The sequence below is a fragment of the Mobula hypostoma genome, chromosome X1 (assembly GCF_963921235.1).
Source record: "Mobula hypostoma chromosome X1, sMobHyp1.1, whole genome shotgun sequence".
Classification (NCBI taxonomy): domain Eukaryota; kingdom Metazoa; phylum Chordata; class Chondrichthyes; order Myliobatiformes; family Myliobatidae; genus Mobula; species Mobula hypostoma.
The window spans coordinates 30,600,034-30,619,803 of record NC_086128.1 but is presented as its reverse complement, the minus strand read 5'-3'; the positions used below and the strand labels follow the sequence as shown (position 1 = coordinate 30,619,803).

At 45.4% G+C, this 19,770-nt stretch overlaps 1 protein-coding gene across 3 annotated transcripts in view; it reads left to right on the top strand.

The window, feature by feature from the left end:
- LOC134340542 (oxysterol-binding protein-related protein 6-like) overlaps positions 1 to 19,770 on the top strand; it is a 128,035-nt gene that overhangs the window by 93,232 nt on the left and 15,033 nt on the right. For all 3 annotated transcript variants that reach the window (XM_063037907.1, XM_063037905.1, XM_063037906.1), the window contains 6 exons: positions 7,090 to 7,343; positions 8,821 to 8,958; positions 11,783 to 11,846; positions 15,776 to 15,854; positions 17,653 to 17,797; positions 19,207 to 19,351. In XM_063037907.1, coding sequence (XP_062893977.1) covers positions 7,090 to 7,343; positions 8,821 to 8,958; positions 11,783 to 11,846; positions 15,776 to 15,854; positions 17,653 to 17,797; positions 19,207 to 19,351 — 825 coding nt within the window. The remainder of the gene's footprint in view (positions 1 to 7,089; positions 7,344 to 8,820; positions 8,959 to 11,782; positions 11,847 to 15,775; positions 15,855 to 17,652; positions 17,798 to 19,206; positions 19,352 to 19,770) is intronic.

Genomic DNA, 19,770 nt, shown 5'->3' with positions numbered 1-19,770 from the left:
GGGATAGGGTTCCCCTGTTTACAGGGATCTGAGAATCCCTCATTCTCTTGTCCTCACCTACCACCTCACCAGCCTCTGGGTCCAACATATAATTCTCTGTAACTTCCGCCACCTCCAACGGGATCCCACCACTAAGCACATCTTTCCCTCCACCCCCCCTTCTGCTTTCCGCAGGGATCGCTCCCTACGCGGCTCCCTCGTCCATTCGTTCCCCCCCATCCCTTCCCACCGATCTCCCTCCCGGCACTTATCCTTGTAAGCGGAACAAGTGCTACACATGCCCTTACACTTCCTCCCTTGCCACCATTCAAGGCCCCAGACAGTCCTTCCAGGTGAGGCGACACTTCACCTGTGAGTCGGCTGGGGTGATATACTGCGTCCGGTGCTCCCGATGTGGCCTTCTATATAGTGGCGAGACCCAACACAGACTGGGAGACTGTTTCGCTAAACATCTACGCTCTGTCCGCCAGAGAAAGCAGGATCTCCCAGTGACCACACATTTTAATTCCATGTCTCATTCCCATTTTCCCCCCTTTTTTAATCTTTTTTTCTCTCTCTGTCCTTCTCACAATAACTCCTTACCTGCTCTCCATCTTCCTCTGGCGCTCCCCTCCCTCTTTCTTTCTCCCGAGGCCTCCCGTCCCATGATCCTCTCCCTTCTCCAGCCTCGTATGCCTTTTGCCAATCAACTGTCCAGCTCTTGGCTCCATCCCTCCCCTTCCTGTCTTCTCCTATCATTTCGGATCTCCCCCTCCCCCTCCCCCTCCCACTTTCAAATCTCTTACTATCTCTTCTTTCAGTTAGTCCTGATGAAGGGTCTCGGCCAGAGACGTTGACTGCTTCTTCCTATAGATACTGCCTGGCCTGCTGCGTTCACCAGCATATCCAGTGAGCAGCAGTTCTGTGGGTGGAAACACCTTGTTAATGAGAGAGGTCAGAGGAGAATGGCCAGACTGGTTCAAGCTGACAGGAACGTGACAGTAACTCAAATAACCATGTGTTACAATAGAGATGTGCAGAAGAGCATCTCTGAATGCACCACACCTTGAATCTTGAACTGGATGGGCTAAAGATAGCCCATACTGCCACAAACATGCACTCACTGGCCACTTTATTAGGTACCTAATAAATTGGCCATTGAGTGTACAGTACTGTGTGAAAGTCTTGGGCTCCCTAGAGTTTTTATAGAAATTTTGTTTAACATTTTTTGTCTTCTGCATTAGTGTGTCAATAGAAAACAGCAAATTTTAGATTTCCAAACATTCATTTTACAAAAAGTTAAATGTTAGAAAAAGTTTTGTATTTTGTTAAAGAAAGTAACATATTAAGTAATAGACCACTTATCAGATAAAAATTTGATTGTTGTAGTTATATAGCCCAGTGCATGATTAAACAAAGATAAACAGTTCAATGACATAATGAGTTGAATGAACTGAACAGATTGACTGAAACAGAAACGGGTCTAAAAAGAATGAAACTGGGCGAAGGACAACCAGACTAAAAGGTGAGGGTGTGGCAGACAGGACAGTTTAACCTTCAAATCATCAATTCAAGAGTGAGCACAGCAACAAGACACAAGGTGGTCATCCTCAATCAGCAAGATCTCTCCCAAGCAGAAATTTTGCAGCAGGCAGGAATTTCATGATGTGCTATCTAAGCTCTTCTGAAGAAACACAAAGAAACAGGGAAGGTTGAAGACCAGAGTGGAAGTGGTCAGCCATGGAAACTGAATGCAGCAGACGAGAGATACATCAAACTCACACACTGCTATCAGCTCTGAACTCTCAGAAACTACTGGAATCCAAGTAGACCCCTCTGCAGTCTTACTTAAAAGTAGGCTTCATGGAAGAGTTGCTGCCAAAAAGCCATTCCTTCAAATTGTAAACAAAGGTAAATTAAAGGCATCCGTTAGTCTTGCGAGACCATGGATCTGCGCCTGGAAAGTCTTCACTCTCCAGGGCGCAGGCCTGGGCAAGGTTGTATGGAAGACCAGCAGTTGCCCATGCTGCAAGTCTCCCCTCTCCACAACACCAATGTTGTCCAAGGGAAGGGCATTAGGACCCATACAGCTTGGCACCAGTGTCGTCGCTGACCAATGTGTGATTAAGTGCCTTGCTCAAGGACACAACACGTTCCCTCGGCCGGGGCTTGAACTCACGACCTTCAGGTCATTAGTCCAATGCCTTAACTACTTGGCCACATGCCCACACTAAACAAAGGTATTTATGTACAAAAATACAAGGACTGGGACGCAGAACAAGTGCTCTGGACTGACAAGTCAAAATTTGAAACTTTTGGCTCAAACAGGAGGCAGTTTTTCCGTAAAAGAGCTGGAGAGTGCTACATGAGTGAATGTCTGCAGCCAACAATGAAGCACGGCGGAAATTCCCTGCAGGTTTGGGGCTGCATTTCTGCAAATGGAGGTGGTTGTCTGGTCAGAGTTGATGGAATCATCAATGCTGTACAAAGTACAGGCAGATTCTCATCCGCTATGCAATACCATTAGGGAAATGTCTGATCAGTCCCAACTTCATTCTGCAGCACTGCAATGACCCCAAACACGTGGCCAAGTTCATAAAGAACTATCTTCAGTGAAAAGACAAACAAGGAGTTCTGCATCAGATGGTGTGGCCTTCACCGAGCCCTGATATCAACATCATCAAGGCTGACTGAGATAACCTGCAGAGACAGAAGCAAGTGAGGCAGCCAAAGTCTGTAGGAGAACTGTGGCAAGTTCTCCAAGATGCTCTGAACAACTTACCAGCTGATTTTCTTTTAAAACTGCTTGGCACTGTACCTAAGAGAATTGATGCAGTTTTAAAGGCAAAGGGTGATCACACCAAATATTGATTTGATTTAATTTTTGTTTACTGCTCTTTATAGTAATTTTCTGATATTTAGAAGCCTTTCATTACATTATTTTTGAAAGCATCTGCTCTTTACAGAATTTTTTTTTACATGTCCCTAAGACTTTGGTGCAGTATTGTATGAGCAGATCTTGGTCACGGAGCACTAAACTGGAGGTGCTGGAAATGCGAAATAAAAGCAAAATGCTTGAACTACTCAGAAGGTCAGGCGGTATCTGCTGAGAGGAAAATGGAGTTGACGTATCTGCTTGATGACCTAGTGTCAAGTGAGAGTTCTAATCATTGACCTAATTATTTCTTTCACCAATGCTGCCTGAAGTGTTGTATGAGAGTGCCCTTTTTGCCTTTTACTTTAGCTTCCCCTCTTTTCTCTTGTTCTAGTGGGGAGTACAGGGGTGATTGTAGGTGCTGACATTTGAAAATCCATATGCAAGATCTGGCAATCATGCAAGTGCTTGAAAAATTCACCAGATAGGCTCAAATGCTCCCCCTGGTGGTGGAGTTGTGATTTCTTGATCTGTTGAACAACCTTGCACAAGGAAGGAGATTGGTGGAGTTGATCATATCGTATGCAAGTTGCTGCTATATTTGCATAGAACTTAATTTTGGTGTGCGGTTGCAAAGAAACTTTAATTCCTTTTCAAAGCAAAAAAAAAATTATAATCCTTTATTGAGATAATCCCAGCCATCCAACGTCACTGCCTTGTGCTGCTGTAATCTCCATTCCTTTGCAAAAACAGTTCATGCTCTCTGTGACCCTTCCAGAACTCTGTATTCTTCAATTCTGGCATGCTGGGCACAGTCCGCTTCCCCTCATCACCCCTGTCCTATGGCTGACAGCTGTGACTTAATCATCATGCTCTAATTCTGCCCCCACCATCATAAAGTTCTTTAAAGCTTCCATTGGTAGAGTGTTTAGTTACCTTTTTAGCACAATATAAATTTTTGACCAAAATACCTTCTGTAACAAGATTAAAGGTATTATTTAAAATAGTTTACTTTTGCCACCAATGGGTGTATGTTCTCTAAACCTGTACTTTGTCAATAAGTTTTATGTTTGAAATGCTAATTAACTGATCTGCAAAACCATCATCTGATGCTTTATGCTTAGGTCATTAATTTCTAACACCTGCCAAATTTGGTTCTCAGAAATGCACATTTTTGTCCCAAGTTTTTGGAAATATTAAGTAGTCTTGTACATGAGTTCAGAGATGAGGCCTTACAGGGCTTGAGGGGGTTGACGTTTCCATCCCCTGACTAATTTGTTGAGGACAGTAGGATCAGTGGAACCTTTGGCCCATCTCGTCCACACCAGTAAGGGGTCATGAAGTTGCCTATCTGGGACCAGTGAGGAGAAAGGTGAAGAATCCTTAGAACGCTCAGTGCAAAGGGCTGGAGAAGTGCACTCTCAGCGTTCTGGACAGAAATGGATAGACCTTTGCAGACTGAGGGGAATAAGTCATAGATGAAGGGATAGTGCAGCACAGGAAGAGAGGCCCTTTGACTCACAATGTGCCAACCAATTAAGCTAATACCACCTAAAGGCTTCTCTGTGTAGACATTCCATGTCCCTCCATTCATGTGCCTATCTAAGAGCCTCTTAAATGGCTCCATCTTTTACCTCCACCACCCCACATTTCAGGCACCTGCCACTCTGCATTTGTGTGCGTGTGTGTGTGTGTGTGTGTGTGTCTGGGGGGGGGGGGAGAAACTTGTTCTGTACATCTCCTTTGAACTCCTCACCCTGTCATCCTAAATGCATGCTCTCTACCATTAGACATTTCTGTCCTCTGGGTAGAGAGTCACAATCTTTTCCAATCTATGCCTCTCATAACCTTATCAATGTCTATCAGGGCCCCCCCCCCCACCCAGCCTCTGCTGCTCCAGAGAAAATAGGTGTCCAACCTTGCATCGTGTGCCCTGTAATCCAGAAAGCCTTCTGGTAGATGATTATATGGGGCTTGTGCAATATTGGATGGAGGAACAGGCCCAAGAGACTGAGCAAACTACTCTTGTTTCTTGTGTAATGATCTTTAGTTTTGCCAGTGCTTTGGATGCTTAGATATTCAGCAGTAGTTAACCAAAACAGGATGTTAGACAGATGAAAAAACCGCACTTGTGACACACAGGACAACTATTCATTATAGTTGCTTTGTATGCCCAGGCAAATGACAGATGTCGGCTCGTCATGGAGAGCTTCTGACAAGTGATTATACTGAAGCCTGATGGTCGAAGCCTAGAGACTGGAGGGCAGAGTCCTGCCCTGGAGTTGGAAAGCTGTCCATGTGGGAGGGAGGAAAGGAGCTGTTGTTTTGTTGCTTGTTGTGTTCCGTGTTCTGCCGAGCATTGTGAGCATGATATGTTGTCACTGGAATTGTGATGGTATTGGGTTTACTGACCATGAAGTTCTAAACTCAGATGAAGACTTTAAGCCCTATCAGATATAAATGGCTACAAATACTCTCACTAAAGGGAGATTATACTGTAACTACTCAATTTTCAAAGACTAGTTCACTTCCCTGTTTATTCTCCATGGGGTGTTTAGCTGCCAATACCCACTATTCAAGTTGTGGGTCCCTTCTCACTACCAGCTGTTAAAGTGGTTTAAAACACAATTCATTTACTTTCAGTGACACACATTTAAATCCAAACAGCATTCTTAAAACATGTTTAAAGCAGTGTTTCTATCTAAGTATTTATAAAAGAAAGTTTAAAAGATTTCCAAAACACAGGTACAATTCCTATGAACTAAAAAGACAAACCAACAATGCAGCTGCACAAATTGGCTGTCACAGAATCCAAAGCCAGAGAAATGGATTCTAGTTCACTCCATGTTTCTTTCATGTCTCTTTCATGGTTATAGATGTTCCTACCCTGATCCTGACAACACTTCTTTTATTGATGTGCTAAATGATACTATCCATCTGTTCTTCACGATTCCTTGAACTAAGCAACTTAAAAGTCAGCTTTTCTATTTGAAACAAGCCAAATTAAACAACCCCTTGTCTCATGGTCTTAAGCGGTAATAAAGCTTGTGTAGTGAGCTAGCATCTGCTTTTACGGACTCTGTTAAGTCGCTGTGTAGACAATACCGATTACTGCTGACAACTTACATTTTAAGAACTGGACACTGACTCTTGTTTATGACCAGAAACTAAATAAAGCAGTATTAGTTAAGTATTTACTTACCACTGTTTGATTGTACGCGTGGCAGCTGCTGTATTTAGAAAGCAGAGATTAGTAAACAACGAAGGGGCCCATAGGCCAAGTAGTGAATATCCATCACAAAGTATGTGGTGACACTTTCTCCTAGCACATCCCTAGGCAAGCGGTACATTTCGTTGTATGGTTTGATGCACAGGTGATAAATAGGATGTTGAAGATTCAATATTGCATTCAGATCTAAGGTGCTTTTTAGGAGTGGTTAGTGAACTCTGCTTAATACCAGGTCACAAGGAGAGATTGGGTCAGGGGAGTGCTTGTAAGGAGAGAGAGGAAGTATTGGCAGAGAATTTCCTGGCCTTGGGGCCCAGACAGCTGAAGACACAGCTTGAGGATGTAGAGAGATCAGAAAGTGGAGGCCACATAACTTCCTTCTTCAGGAACTAAAGGTGGAGAATATCAAAACTAGAGGTTTTTTTCTGTTAGAGTGAAGTTGAAATCTGGACGTTTATCACTGACGTATGAAATTTTTTTTGCGACTGCAGTGCAATGCAATACATAAAAATACCATAACTTACAGGGAAGAAATATATATTTTTAAAAAACTTGAGTGCAAAAAAAGTGAGCTGGTGTTCATGGGTTGGTTCATTTACGGAGGGCTATGTGCGAAGGAAGGGTTACCTTGATCCTAGAGTAGGTTAAAATTTATTGCCACAGATGGCTGTGGAGGCCAGGTCATTGGGTACATTTAAAGCAGAGGTTGATAGGTCCTTGATTGGTAAGGGCATTAAAGGTGACAGGCAGGAGAATGGGTTTGAGGGGGATAATAAATCACCCAAGATGGAATGGGCAAATGGCCTACTTCTGTCCTTGTGTCTTATAGTCTAAAAGTTAGCACAGTACAGGCCCTTCAGCCCATGATGTTGAGCCTATGTTCTAAGATCTGATTCCTCAATACTGAGTTCACTGTTTTAGTCATTTGAGTTGGGGTGTTGGGGGATGGGAGAAATAAGATGCAAGCATACGTGTTTAAAAGAAATATAATTTTTCTTTTCCAAAGTTGAGGAGGTTCCAAGTTGCGCTTCTGTTAACACTGTTCAAAGGAGGACATCCCTCCCTGCTCCTGGCCCAAATCTGGGCAATGTCAGCCTTTGGAACATCCTGAAGAACAATATTGGAAAAGACCTGTCGAAGGTCTCCATGCCGGTCCAGCTGAACGAGCCACTAAACACGCTGCAGCGACTCTGCGAGGAGTTGGAGTTCACAGAGTTGCTAGACACGGCGAGCAGGACTGCCAATCCATTTGAACGCATGGTGAGTTCACCCATCTGTTCTGTGGGATGAGTTAACTGGGTGGGTGCTATCTGCCCTTCAGGTGCAAAGAGCTCCAATGTCTTCCTCTGTATGTATTTAATGAGCATAGAAGTTACAATAATGTACACCACTAATCAGCCAATCATGCATCCAGGCATGGTCAAGAGGTTCAATTGTTCAGAGCAAACATCAGAATGGGGAAGAAATGTGATCTGAGTGACTGACCGTGGAGTGATTGTTGGTGCCAGATGGAGTGGTTTGAGTATCTCAGTGCCTGCTGATCTGGGATTTCCACACACTGTCTCTAGAGTTTACAGAGAATGGTACCAAAAAATAAATCCAGCGAGCGGCAGTTCTGTGGGTAGAAACACTTTGCTAATGAGACAGGTCAGAGGAGAATAGTCAAAATTGGTTTAAGGTGACAGTAATTCAAACATCCTCACTTGATAACATTGGTGTGTAGAAGAGCATCTCTGAACATACAACACATTGAACCTTGAAGTGGAGGGACTACAGCAGCAGGAGACCACACCGCGTTCCACTCCTGTATCTTATAAAGTGGCCACTGTGTGCATTAGAACAGTAATCATGTTTTAGAAAACACCTCAGTGGCTGCACTGCCAATTGAAATGTTCTGAAAGATGCTATAGAAATTCACATCTTCTAAGGCTAGTTTCTCAGCACTGGGACTTGAGATCTCACTAAGACAGCTGGGAACTTATAAGCTTAGAAAAATTACTCTAAAACACTGTCAATCTTAAAACGACGACCATATTTCCTTAACCATCACGTTCACTAAAGCTCTTTAGGGTAGGAAATCTGTCGTCTTTGTGCTGTCTGGACTTGGTGGTTCAGACACACAGTTGACCCTAAACTGTAAGGGCAGTAAGTGGGTGATCTTGCTAGCAGTCCTTGTGTTTTGGATATGAATGAAAGAGGTTGCTTCCTGGATTGGTGAAGACCCTGAATAATATTCAATGGGAAGGTGATTCTGCAGGGAAAATGGAGGGGCTCCAATTCAGAACACGTCCCAGAAAAGGTGTTTCAAATGAGCCAGAATTTGTATTGGTGGTGGTGGTAGGGGAAGGGTACTGAAGACAGTATGCAGATATAAGGATTATATTAAATGAGACATTGTTGCAATTTTTTTTTATAAATTGAAATTCTGTGAAATCTTCAAATGAATACAAAAATTAACACTTCAAAATTTAGAGATGACCAAGAAACTTGTCAAAAACTATTGATAAAAGTTGACAGGTCTGCTTGGACAAATTGTGCATCAAATGGGAGTTTATAGAGTGGAGAAAATGGGGAATCAAGTTCTGCAGAAGGGACAGGACTTTAGAAGTGGAACTTTTGGATATTGCCGTAAGTTTGTATAATTCAGACGGCAAGAAGTTTGTGATGACAGTAATGGCATTCTGCAACCCCTCCCTCAGCCTCGCATCTCTTACAGTTCGATCCTTTCTCCCTACAGGTTTACATTGCTGCCTTTGCTGTGTCGGGCTATGCCTCCACTTATTACAGAGCACGGTGCAAGCCATTTAACCCCGTTCTTGGCGAGACATATGAATGTATACGGGAAGACCAGGGCTTTCGGTTTATTGGAGAGCAGGTATTCCTATATGTAGATCATTTGCCTTTTTTTTTCCCCCACTTCTTCAGATCTTGGGGTTTGAGTCAGGTCAACAGAGGAGGTTCACGAGAATGATCCCGGCGATAGAAGGGTTAACATGAGGAGCATTTGATGGCTCTGGGATTTGTACTCGCTGGAGTTTAGAAGAATGGGGGCGGGGGGATCTCATTGAAAACTTTGGAATATTGAAAGGCCTAGATAGAGTGGATGTGGAGAGTATACTTTCAATAGTGGGGGAATCTAGGACCAGAGGGCACAGCCTCAGAATACAAAGTCGTCCCCTTAGAACAGATGAGGAATTTATTTAGCCAGAGGGTCGTGACTCTGTGGAATTCATTGCTACAGATAGCTGTGGAGGCCAAGTCGTTGGGTGTATTTAAAGTAGAGGTTGATGGGCTCTTATAAGAGTGTCAAAGATTATGGGGAGAAAGCAGGAGAATAGGGGTGAGGGATAATAAATCAGCCATGGTGGAATGGTAGAGCAAGCTTGATGGACTGAATGGCTTAGTTCTGTTCCTATGTCTTATGGTCTTAATTAAGTAGTTATTGGCACAGGTTGTTCCAGTTGAATGGGTGACTAAAGGTACCCTGACCACAGGCCCTTAGGATGTAAGTCAGGGCTGTGAGCTGTATTAAGTTAAATGGTCTGACTATTGGAGACTGTGGCACCATCTGATCCAGTCCAATTTTTTTGGCAAGGGCATTGGAGCAAAGTGCATTATAACTGATCTTCCCCAGTACTATTCTTCTAATCTATGTTGCGGTGGAATCATGTATACCTCTACCCTACCCTTCCAAGAGCTGCCTCGCCTGAAGTCAACTCAAGACTACTGGCAGTCTGGGCAACAAATATCCAGCCTGTGCTATACCGTAACTTATTCTTGTCAGTCATCAAGACCATATGACATAGGAGCAGAATTAGGCCATTCGACCCATACAGTCTGCTCTGCCATTCCATCATGGCTGATTTATTATCCCCCTCAATCCCATTCTTCTGCCTTCTCCCTGTAACCTTTGACAGCCTTACTAATCAAGAAGCCATCAACCTTTGCTTTAAGTATACCCAACGACTTTACTTCCACAGCCGTCTGTGATAGTAAGTTCCACAGATTCAACCCCCTCTAGTTAAAGAAATTCTTCGTCTGTTCCAAAGGGCCACCTTTGTACTATGAGGTTGTGCCTTCTGGTCCTAGATTCCCCCACCATCAGAAACGTTCCCCTCCATGTTGTTGTTGGGAGTTGTGTACGTATCGGCCAAGTCACCTCCAGTTAAGAGAAATGAGTCTTTGTGGTTAACTCCAAAGTTTAGTCATGTTCAATTTTTTTGCAAAGTAAACCCTGTTCTCAGCGGGGATTTCGTATTGTCCGTTAATTTGAAACAAGTTGGGGCTATACTACCGATCATCCTAAGACCCAGTAAGACTGTTGAAAAGACCCCATGTGCTCAGCAGAGTCTGGGGGAGAGAAACCTGGTTAATGTGGCACTGTGAAGACCTTTCACCCAAGCCTACTTTCTCTCTGCTCTACACAGTCTGCCACCTTAGTCCATGTTACAAATTGGACAGGGGTACACTCGACTCTACTGTGACTTGCAACACAAGAAAATAGGATTAAGCCCCTCAAGTCTGCCCCATTGTTTAATATGATCGAGGCTGATCGACACTGTCCTCAGTTCCTCTTTGGGGAAATTCCCCATAATCCTCAATTTCTTAAATACTTATTTCCACCTTAAATATCTAGTGATCTGGCCTTCAGCACCTGTAGGGGTAGAAAATTTCAGAGATTTGCTCCCCTCTAGAAGAATAAATTTCTACGCACCCCAGTGTAATGCCCTGGTTCATATTTTTACTGTTATGCTCTGTAATTCATTTAGCAGCTATGTAAGAGCGGTCTGTTCTGCTTTCAGCCTGTTTGGGTTATTGTTGATGAGGGACATGTGCTATCCAATTAGGATGGTAGAACTGAGAGTAAGCGTTTCTGATGAGGGACGCTAAGGTTGGGCTTGGGTTTTTGGTTCAGCGGGAGATGAAGAGAGAGGACGCTGGGGAGAACCAGTTGTAGGATACAACCCAGCGGGAGACCCATTTGTTCAAGATGAATTGCGAGCGACATTCGGAAGGTGGTGTGTGCTCTGACACTGACTGAGCGCCCAGTGCGTGAGTGACAGAGAAGTTCAGATGAGCTCCAACTTGTGCACGTTTGACTGTTTGATTAAAATAGGCCCTTTCTGTTTTCCTTTACTAACCCTTAAGTTAAGATTCAGAAATATTCCTTCAATCGTATGCAGTGTACTGTCTGTCATTTAGTGGCACTAATTTGTAACAGGGTAGCAAATGACACAGCATCCACACAAGCCCGGGTTTGGGGGTGGGAGAGCCGTCTCACACTCGTGAGTTTGGCGGGATCGGAGTGTGCCTTCCCTAGACTTGCGCAGCCAAGGAAATCGGGGTTTTAAGTGAGTGACTTGTTTGGTATATGACATTTGGGAAGTGCAAACATTTCATGGATTTTGGATGAGAACAAAGTCGAGTGCTGAAGAAGTTGCTCTGGGCTGCTCTGTCCCCTGCCCAAGGTAGAGACAAGCCTGTTGGATGGTCTCTGTCTGTAGCACTTGCAGGTTGCCTGTAGCACGATCCTAGGTTGTGTAAGCTGTTAACACAAATGACACATTTCACTGTATGTTTTGATGTGCATGTGATAAATGCATCTGAGTCTGAAGAAGAGGACCCTTCTGGGGGGGGGGGAAGGGGGAGGTGGATCACTCCCAATGTAACACCTCCCAACATGCTTTGTCTTTCTGCAGGTCAGTCATCATCCACCAGTCTCGGTCTGCCATGCTGAATCGGAAAACTTCGTCTTCTGGCAAGGTTAGCAGCGTCGGGGAGTGGGAACAGCAACATCGGGGTTGGAGAGGGAAGGGATTAACAGCCTCATGCTGAGTTCCCGGTTATTTCTCTCTTCTTCATGATTGAGGATGACTTGCTCTGTCCCTGGCTCTCCGGGTTCTCAGGTAACCGACGAGGCCATTGTGGGATCTGCAAACTCTTCCACTGAGGGGGCAGAAATGCTGACGGTCTGGGTGGGTGGTTTGTGGGGTGGAGTAACCCTTCCACCATTGGCACAGGGCTCCTGCAGTCCTAGTACATGGCCTTTGAGTTCCCATGCTGCTCCTTCACTGAGGATGTTGTATTTTTTTTCATGGGATCTCGCCAAGTGGGTCCTTTGGTTCAGAATTGCGTGTCTGCTTCAGGAGGCTGATACCAAGCATGCAGTAAAGATGATGGAGCTCTGTGGGGCAGGCAGTGTCTGTGGAGGGAAATGCGAGTGAAACAGCCTACACTAGGTAGCCAGTTGAGTGGAACTAGGGCCTCAGTGCTGAGGATGTTGGTCTTGGGGAGGGCACTGGCATTGGTTTGCTTCTCTTCTCCTCCCCCCCCCCCCCACCGCCCCCGGTAAATTTGGAGAATGCTGTGGAGATGGTGTTGGTGGTTAAGTGTCAAGCTGGTGGGAGAGTAGGGATCACTGTAAACCATGAGCTTGTGCCAAGTCTAAGGTCTTAATCGAGCAAAGGTTGCACTTGATTATTGAAGGCAGACATGAATTCCACTAATGTCTGAGAGTCCGGGACTAAGAACTGGAGGCGGCCTGCCCATGGGGTTGGTATGTGAGTAGGTGGGAAAGGGGGTTTTAGATTAGATTATGAGGACACACAGTCCTCTTTTATTGTCATTTAGTAATGCATGCATTAAGAAATGATACAATGTTCTTCCAGTGTAATATCACAGAAACACAAGACAGACCAGGACTGAAAAACTGACAAAAACCACATAATTATAACATATAGTTACAACAGTGCAAGCAATACCGTAATTTGATAAAGAACAGACCATGGGCACGGTAAAAAAAGTCTCAAAGTCTCCAGATGTTTTTTCTCCAGATGTTCCTCTGTGCTTCTCACGTCTGTCTCCATCAAATCAGAATTGTGCACGGCCCCTACTTAGAAATACCGATATTGTTCACCAGAGAGGCTGCGTCGCCATCTTCTCCTCCCTCCTCTGGGTGGGTTTGTTTTGCTGTTGCTGCTTGTGGTGTTCTGCTGAACACTGGGCATGCTGTGTTGGCACCGAAACGTGCGGTGTACACTTGCAGGCTGCCCCCAGCAAATCCTTGGGTGTGTTGGTTGTTAGCTCAAAAGAAAAATGTATTTCGATGTCCACGTGATAAATAAGTCTGAATCTAATATGTCTTTGCCAAGAGGTTGGTTAGGGTTTTCTGGATTGTGTTGTGAACCTTTGTTGTCAGAGGGGAGGTCAGAGGGAACCTTTGTCCTGCAGATGCTGAGTGTACAGCCCATTCTCTTAAGAGTTAGTGAGAGGACCCACAATGAATCAGTTTCTTAAGTGCGACCATCAGTGAGCGTTGCTGAGGTTTGAGTGAACTTGGCTCCAAGATGTAGTCACTGTAGGTTGAATAGTTTCCTGTTTACTTCTGAAGGTCAGCTCCACTCCCGTGATAAGATGGTTGCGGTGAGAAAGTTTGAGGGACGTCTTCGGGACGCTTGACATCTGCACTTCCAGTTCCTGCAGTTCCTTCTCCTGCTGATATTTTCCTGGATAACCACTAGATGGTGGTGGCACTCCATATGTGGGTGAGGCTAGTGCTGGAGATTCAGCTCTGGCCCAGTGAGTGTTTGCCTCCCAATTACACCCATGCAACCAATTAATCTACTCAACATGTACATCTTTGAAATGTGGGAGAAAACCCTTGCGATCTTGGGTCAAATATACAACCACCTTAAAGACCACGATGGAACTGAATCAGGGATCCTGGCTCTGTGATAGCGTTACACTAGCAGCTGTGCTACCCTGCTGCCCCGCTCTGCAGGACTAAAGACTGCTCTGAATGATTCCATCATCCACTAATCTTTAATTCGCACCTTTGCAAGGGGATGCGATAATTCACAAGAGTGAGCCTTTTGTTTTTCCTGTGGCTTAACTGGGCAGTGCACAGGCTACCGTTTTCAGCTCCTGGGCATTGCTGGTCGTCATCTCAGAAGAATTTGACCCCTTCACTGAACTTGCCAGGGAAGTGTTTGCTGACCTATCACAGGCAAGTACCTACAAACATCTCCAGAGGACACCCAGTGGTTCAAGAGGCAAAATCATGCGGGATGCAGGTGGGCATGTGACAATGAGGATGCAATCTGGAAATATCAGATGTTAGAGGGTTTTAAGATGGTGGGAGGTCTTCAAGAAGATTAATGAGGTAAGTTGTTATTTGTTTTGCACATTGATAGATGCTAGGAGTACACTGCTAGTGAAGAGGTGGAAGCAAGCATTAGTCATGCATTTTTAGTAGAAAAAAATAAAGGTGCAGATTATTTTCTAAATGGGGAACAAATTCAGAGATCATAGGTGCAAGGGGACTTGTCCTCGTGCAGGATTCCTGAAAGGTTAACTTGCAGGTGGAGTGGTCGTGAGGAAGACATGCAATGTTAGCATTCATTTAGAGATGGCTAGAATATAACAACAAGGATCTGATGCTGAGGCTTTATAAGGCATTGGTCAGACTGCACTTGGAATATAGTAAGCAGCTTGTGGCCCTTTAAGAAAGGAGGTGCTGGCATGAGAGAAGGTCCAGAGGAGGTTCATGAGAATTATTCTGAGAATGAAAGGGTTAATGTATGAGGAGCATTTGGCTCCTGGCCTGTACTTGCTGGAGTTTAGAAAAATGAGTGGGGGATCTCATTGAAACCTACCAACTTTTGAAAGACCTAATAATAGTGGATATGGAGAGGATGTTTTTGTAAGTGGGACAGTCTAGGACCAGAGGGCACGTCCTTCTATTCTGAAGCTATCTCCTTAAAACAGGTGAGGAGGAATTTCTTTAGCCAGGGGGTGATGAATTTGTGGAATTAATTGCCACAGATGGCTGTGGGGGTTAAGTGATTGGGTATTTAAAGCAGAGGTTGATGGGTTCTTGATTAGTATATCAAAGGTTATGAGGTGAAGGCAGGAGAATGGGGTTGAGGGGGATAATAAATCAGCCATGATGGAATGGCAGAGAAGACTCCATGGGCTGAATGGACTAATTCTGCTCCTATGTCTTCTGGTCTTGTGAATGAGTGACCCACTGCTCCTTACACACGAGTAGAGTAGTAGTTGGGGGAAGAGTTGACTGACATCCACCAGATGAGCATGTCTACCAGTTCCAACCACCATCTAACCACTCCAACCTTGGATTGGGTGCTGACAGGATGACTCCACTAGGGCTAGCTTGTAAGCAATGACAAGCTTCTTCCGTGCCGTTACCAACATGTGAAGAATTGGGACTTGGACCTGCCACCACAACAGCTCTACAGCAGATCCAATCTCACTGGCTTTCCACTCGTCCTTGCACCACTTGGATGATAGCAATTTCTACGTCAGGCTGCTGTTCATCAATTACAGCTCAGCGTTCAACACCATCAAATCGTCAGTACTATCAACAAATTTCCAAACCTGTGCCGTGAGATCCCTGAATATTCATGAACACTATCTCGTTATTCCTCAAACTCTCATGAGTCTGAGAGGGATAATAACTCAGTCATGATGGAATAGCAGAGCAAACCCAATGGGCTGAATGGCCTAATTCTGCTCCCATCTGTTATTGTCTCGTTTTGCACTATTTATTTATTTTTATTATAACTTGTAATTTGTTATGCCTGCACTGTACTGCTATCATAAAACAACAAATTTCATGACCAATGTCAGTGACAATAAATCTGATCTTGTTACTCTTTCCCTTCTGTTTTCAGATGTGAGGTGGAAGAACAAGTTCTGGGGCAAGTCCCTCGAGATAGTCCCCGTCGGGGTGGTAAACGTGAGTTTACCAACGTGAGTAGCTAAGTTTTCAAATCCCTCCTGTGGAACAAATGAAAGGAAACTATTCAGAGAGGTGGGACCAGAGGTCACAGGTTCAGTCTGGTCAGTTACCCACCAGTGAACACGCCCCCACCTTCAATGCACAGAGCAGGAGCACAGAGGGTCAAGGTTCAACAGCTCACCCACATGCTTGCACTTTCAATAATCTTGCTCTGCTGTGCCCTGTCCAAGGCTCTGCCAACTCCAACTCCTCCCCGAGGAGCTGCAATCTTCCCATCCCCTCCTCCATCTCGCGCTCTCCACGATCCAGCCAACTCCAGGCTCCCGTGGACTCCCCCAGCCCTCTTCCCCCGTTAACAGGCCCACTGAGCCCAAACACAGCGCCTTTTGCCTCCCTACTCAATGGTGTCACCTACCCTCTATTGGCCCACCTCTTCTCCCGACTACCGCACGCCATCCTTTTCCGACACCACACTCTCATCTTCTTCCGCCCATTTCAGTCTCCGCATTCCACGTCCCAACTGACTGCGCAGCTCCAGTGGCCCAAGTTTAATGCCGACCTCTGGTGCTGTTTGCGTGGAGTGTGCATGTTCTCCCTGTGACTGAGTGAGCATCCTCCCAGATGCTCAGACGTTGACGGTAGCGTAGTGGTTAACGCACCGTTACCTGCTACTGTCTGTGAGGAATTTGTACATCTTACCTGTGACCATGTGGGTTTCCTCTGGGTGCTCCGGTTTCCACACACGTTCCAAAGTAAGTTGTGGACATGGTATGTTAATGCCAGAAGCTCGAGGACACTTGCAGGCTGCTCCTCGGACTGTGATCATTGAAGCAAACAACGCATTTCACTGTTTCGATGTACATATGATACAGAAAGTACTCAGTTTACAGGTGCCACACCTGTGCAATCTAACACCTTGTGTCCATCACACTCTGTATAGACACAGTAAGCTCCCACAACCTGTCCTGATTCAGATCTGGACCTGAGACATTGACGGTTCCTTTCAGCCCCCACCTGCACTATTTCTCTAGCAGATTATTTGATGGTCCCACAGCACTGACCTACATACAACCGGTTATAGGACAGCTCTTTAACTGCCCTGAGGTCAGTTTTGCCCCTTTCTGTCCATCCTGACCCTGGACCCATTTGCCTGCATTGGGCCTATATTCCTCCACGCCTTTCCCATACAAACATGTGAAACATTGTCACTATATCTTCCTCCGCTGTGTGCTGGCAGTCGTTCCTCCTTCAGCCAGCACCATTTAGGGCCAGACTTGTGCCCAGACCTGCCACGTGATTGGTCTGTTCAGGGGTTATTCCCGAGCAGACCCACATTGTTGTTTTCTATCCAGCAGAGAGCTGCCCCAGGCACATGTGTGCCAGTGGTTCCTTCTGGCAGGTCAGGACATCTGTGGACTCACCTGCCACCAGCAAGATGCTGGAGGAACTTGGTGGGTCAGGCAGCATCGGTGGAGGGAAAGGGGTGGTCACTGTTGTTGGTCGAGACTCTTCATCTAGACTCATAAAGGGACTCAACCTGAAACTTCTCCACAGACGCTGCCTGACCTGCTGAGTTTTGTTTTTCATTCCAGAAGCTGCAGTCTCATCTGTCTTCAAAAGTGCTTGGGTGTACTTTCTTAGAGGTTACAGAGAGAAGGTTGAGAGAAATAATAAATCAGCCGTGATAGAATGGTTGAGCAGACTCAATAGACCGAATGGCCTATTACTACTGTGTCTTGTGGTCCTATGACCCAAATCCTTTTCTGCGTTTATTATTTTTGCTGATTGTTTTTTGTGTGTGTTGTCCAGGTTTGGCGATCACTACCAGTGGAACAAAGTGACTTCCTGTATCCACAACATCCTGAGCGGCCAGCGATGGATCGAACACTACGGTGAGGTGGTGATCACCAACACCGAGAGCAGTGTCTGCCACTGCAGGCTAACCTTCTTGAAGGTGTGTTCCCCTGCCAGTGTCTTGTCTGCCTGCTTTTCAGCTATGTCTCTTTAGCAGGGTGAGGGCAGGTGGTCAAGGGGTTGGGTCCTTTACTGCTCTTACTCGGGCGAATATCCTACCAGCCACCGACAATTCTCGAGCTGAAAGCTGCACGGACTGGGAATTTATTCCTTAGAGCGTAGGAGATTGAGGGTTGATCTTATGGCGATGTATAAAATCATGAGGGGGGTTAGATAAGGTGAATATGCAGTCTTTTTTGCAGGGTTGGGGAAGTCGAGATCTCAACAGTATAGGACTGTGTCGTGAAGGGGGAGGTTTAGAGGACCATAAGATATAGGAGCATAATTGGACTATTCAGCCCATTGTCTGCTCCGCCATTCTATCATGGCTGACATTTTCTTCAACCCTATTCTATCCATGACCATAAGACATGGGAGGACAATTAGACCATTCGGCCCATTGAGTCTGGCCCACCATTACATCATGGCTGATTCATTATTCCTCTCAATTCCATACTCCTGCCTTCTCCCTGTAATCTTTGGCACCCTTAATGAAGAACCTATCAACCTCCACTTTAAATATACCCAGTGACTTGGCCTCCACAGCTGGCTGTAGCAATGAATTCCACAGATGCACCACTCTGGCTAAAGAAATTCCTCCTCATCTCTGTTCTAAATGGAAGTCCCTCGATTAAGGCTGTGCCCTCTGGTGCTAGAGCTCCCCACTATAGGAAGCATAGTCTCCACATCCACTCTCTGTAGGCCTTTCAATATGTAATAGGTTTCAGTGAGATTTCTCGACACAGATGTGCGGAGACACTCTTCTAAACTCCAGCAAGTACAGGCCAGAGCCACTAAATGCTCCCTGTATGTTAACTTTCATTCCCTGGATAACTTTCGTAAACCACCTCTGCACCCTCCCCAATACCAGCACATCCTTTCTTTGAGAAAGGGCCCAAAATGTCTCTCACTACTCCAAATATAGCCTGACAAAATCCTTAACAAGCCTTAGCATTATAAAGAAAACATCCTCTCTATGTTCAGTCTAGTCAGGCCTTTCAGTATCCAGTAAGATTCAATGAGATTCCTGCACACCCCCCACCCCCAATTCTTTAAGGTTCCCATTGGATGAGGAAACCATTTTGAACCAGAGAGGAGATAGTTCCTGATTAATTTTTTTTCCTGTGTATATTGCCCACATTTGGTGATCACTGTCAGTGGAACAAAGCGACAGGAGGTAGTTAAGGCCAGGAGATCAACAACATTTAAAGATGGGTACATGGATAGAAGTTGAGAAGGATTGGGACTAGCTTAGATGAGGTTGGTCAGCATGGAACAGTCGGGTTGAAGGGCCTGTCAACGCTGCATGACTCTGACTCTCACTGGCTGTGTTCTCTCTTTTATCTCCAGACCAAGTACTGGAGTTCAAATGTAAATGAGGTGCAAGGCTCGGTGCTGGATCAGAATGGGAGGATTGTCCATCAGCTGTCTGGCAAATGGCACGAGGGAGTTTACTGTGGTGGCCCACAAACTGCTAAATGCATTTGGAAACCAAGTAAGAGCTGCTGTGTTGCCGTTGACACTTTAGCAGTGAGGTTAGCCAGCTTCGGGTCCACCTGCTGAAGCTTGCGTTCACTTGCCGTGGTCAGCGTTCCAAGGCAATTATTTGCATTTCCTGCATCGTAAGCACTAAATCAGTCCCAATCAGAGTGTGATTATCCAAGCCTTTCCCCTGCCATCATATCAGGTATAACACCTGTCCCGACACCTCTTTCCTCGCCAGCATTCAGGGACCCAAATTGCCTTACCAGGTCAGTCAAACTAAGTGCATGTCCTCCCACCTCCTTATTTCATCTCCAGATGTGGCCTCCTTTACATCAGTACGAGATCAAGTGTAGGCTAGGCGACCGTTTTGCAGAACACCTACACTGAACGTAATGCACCTCCCAGTTTTGTGGCATTTCAACTCGTAGC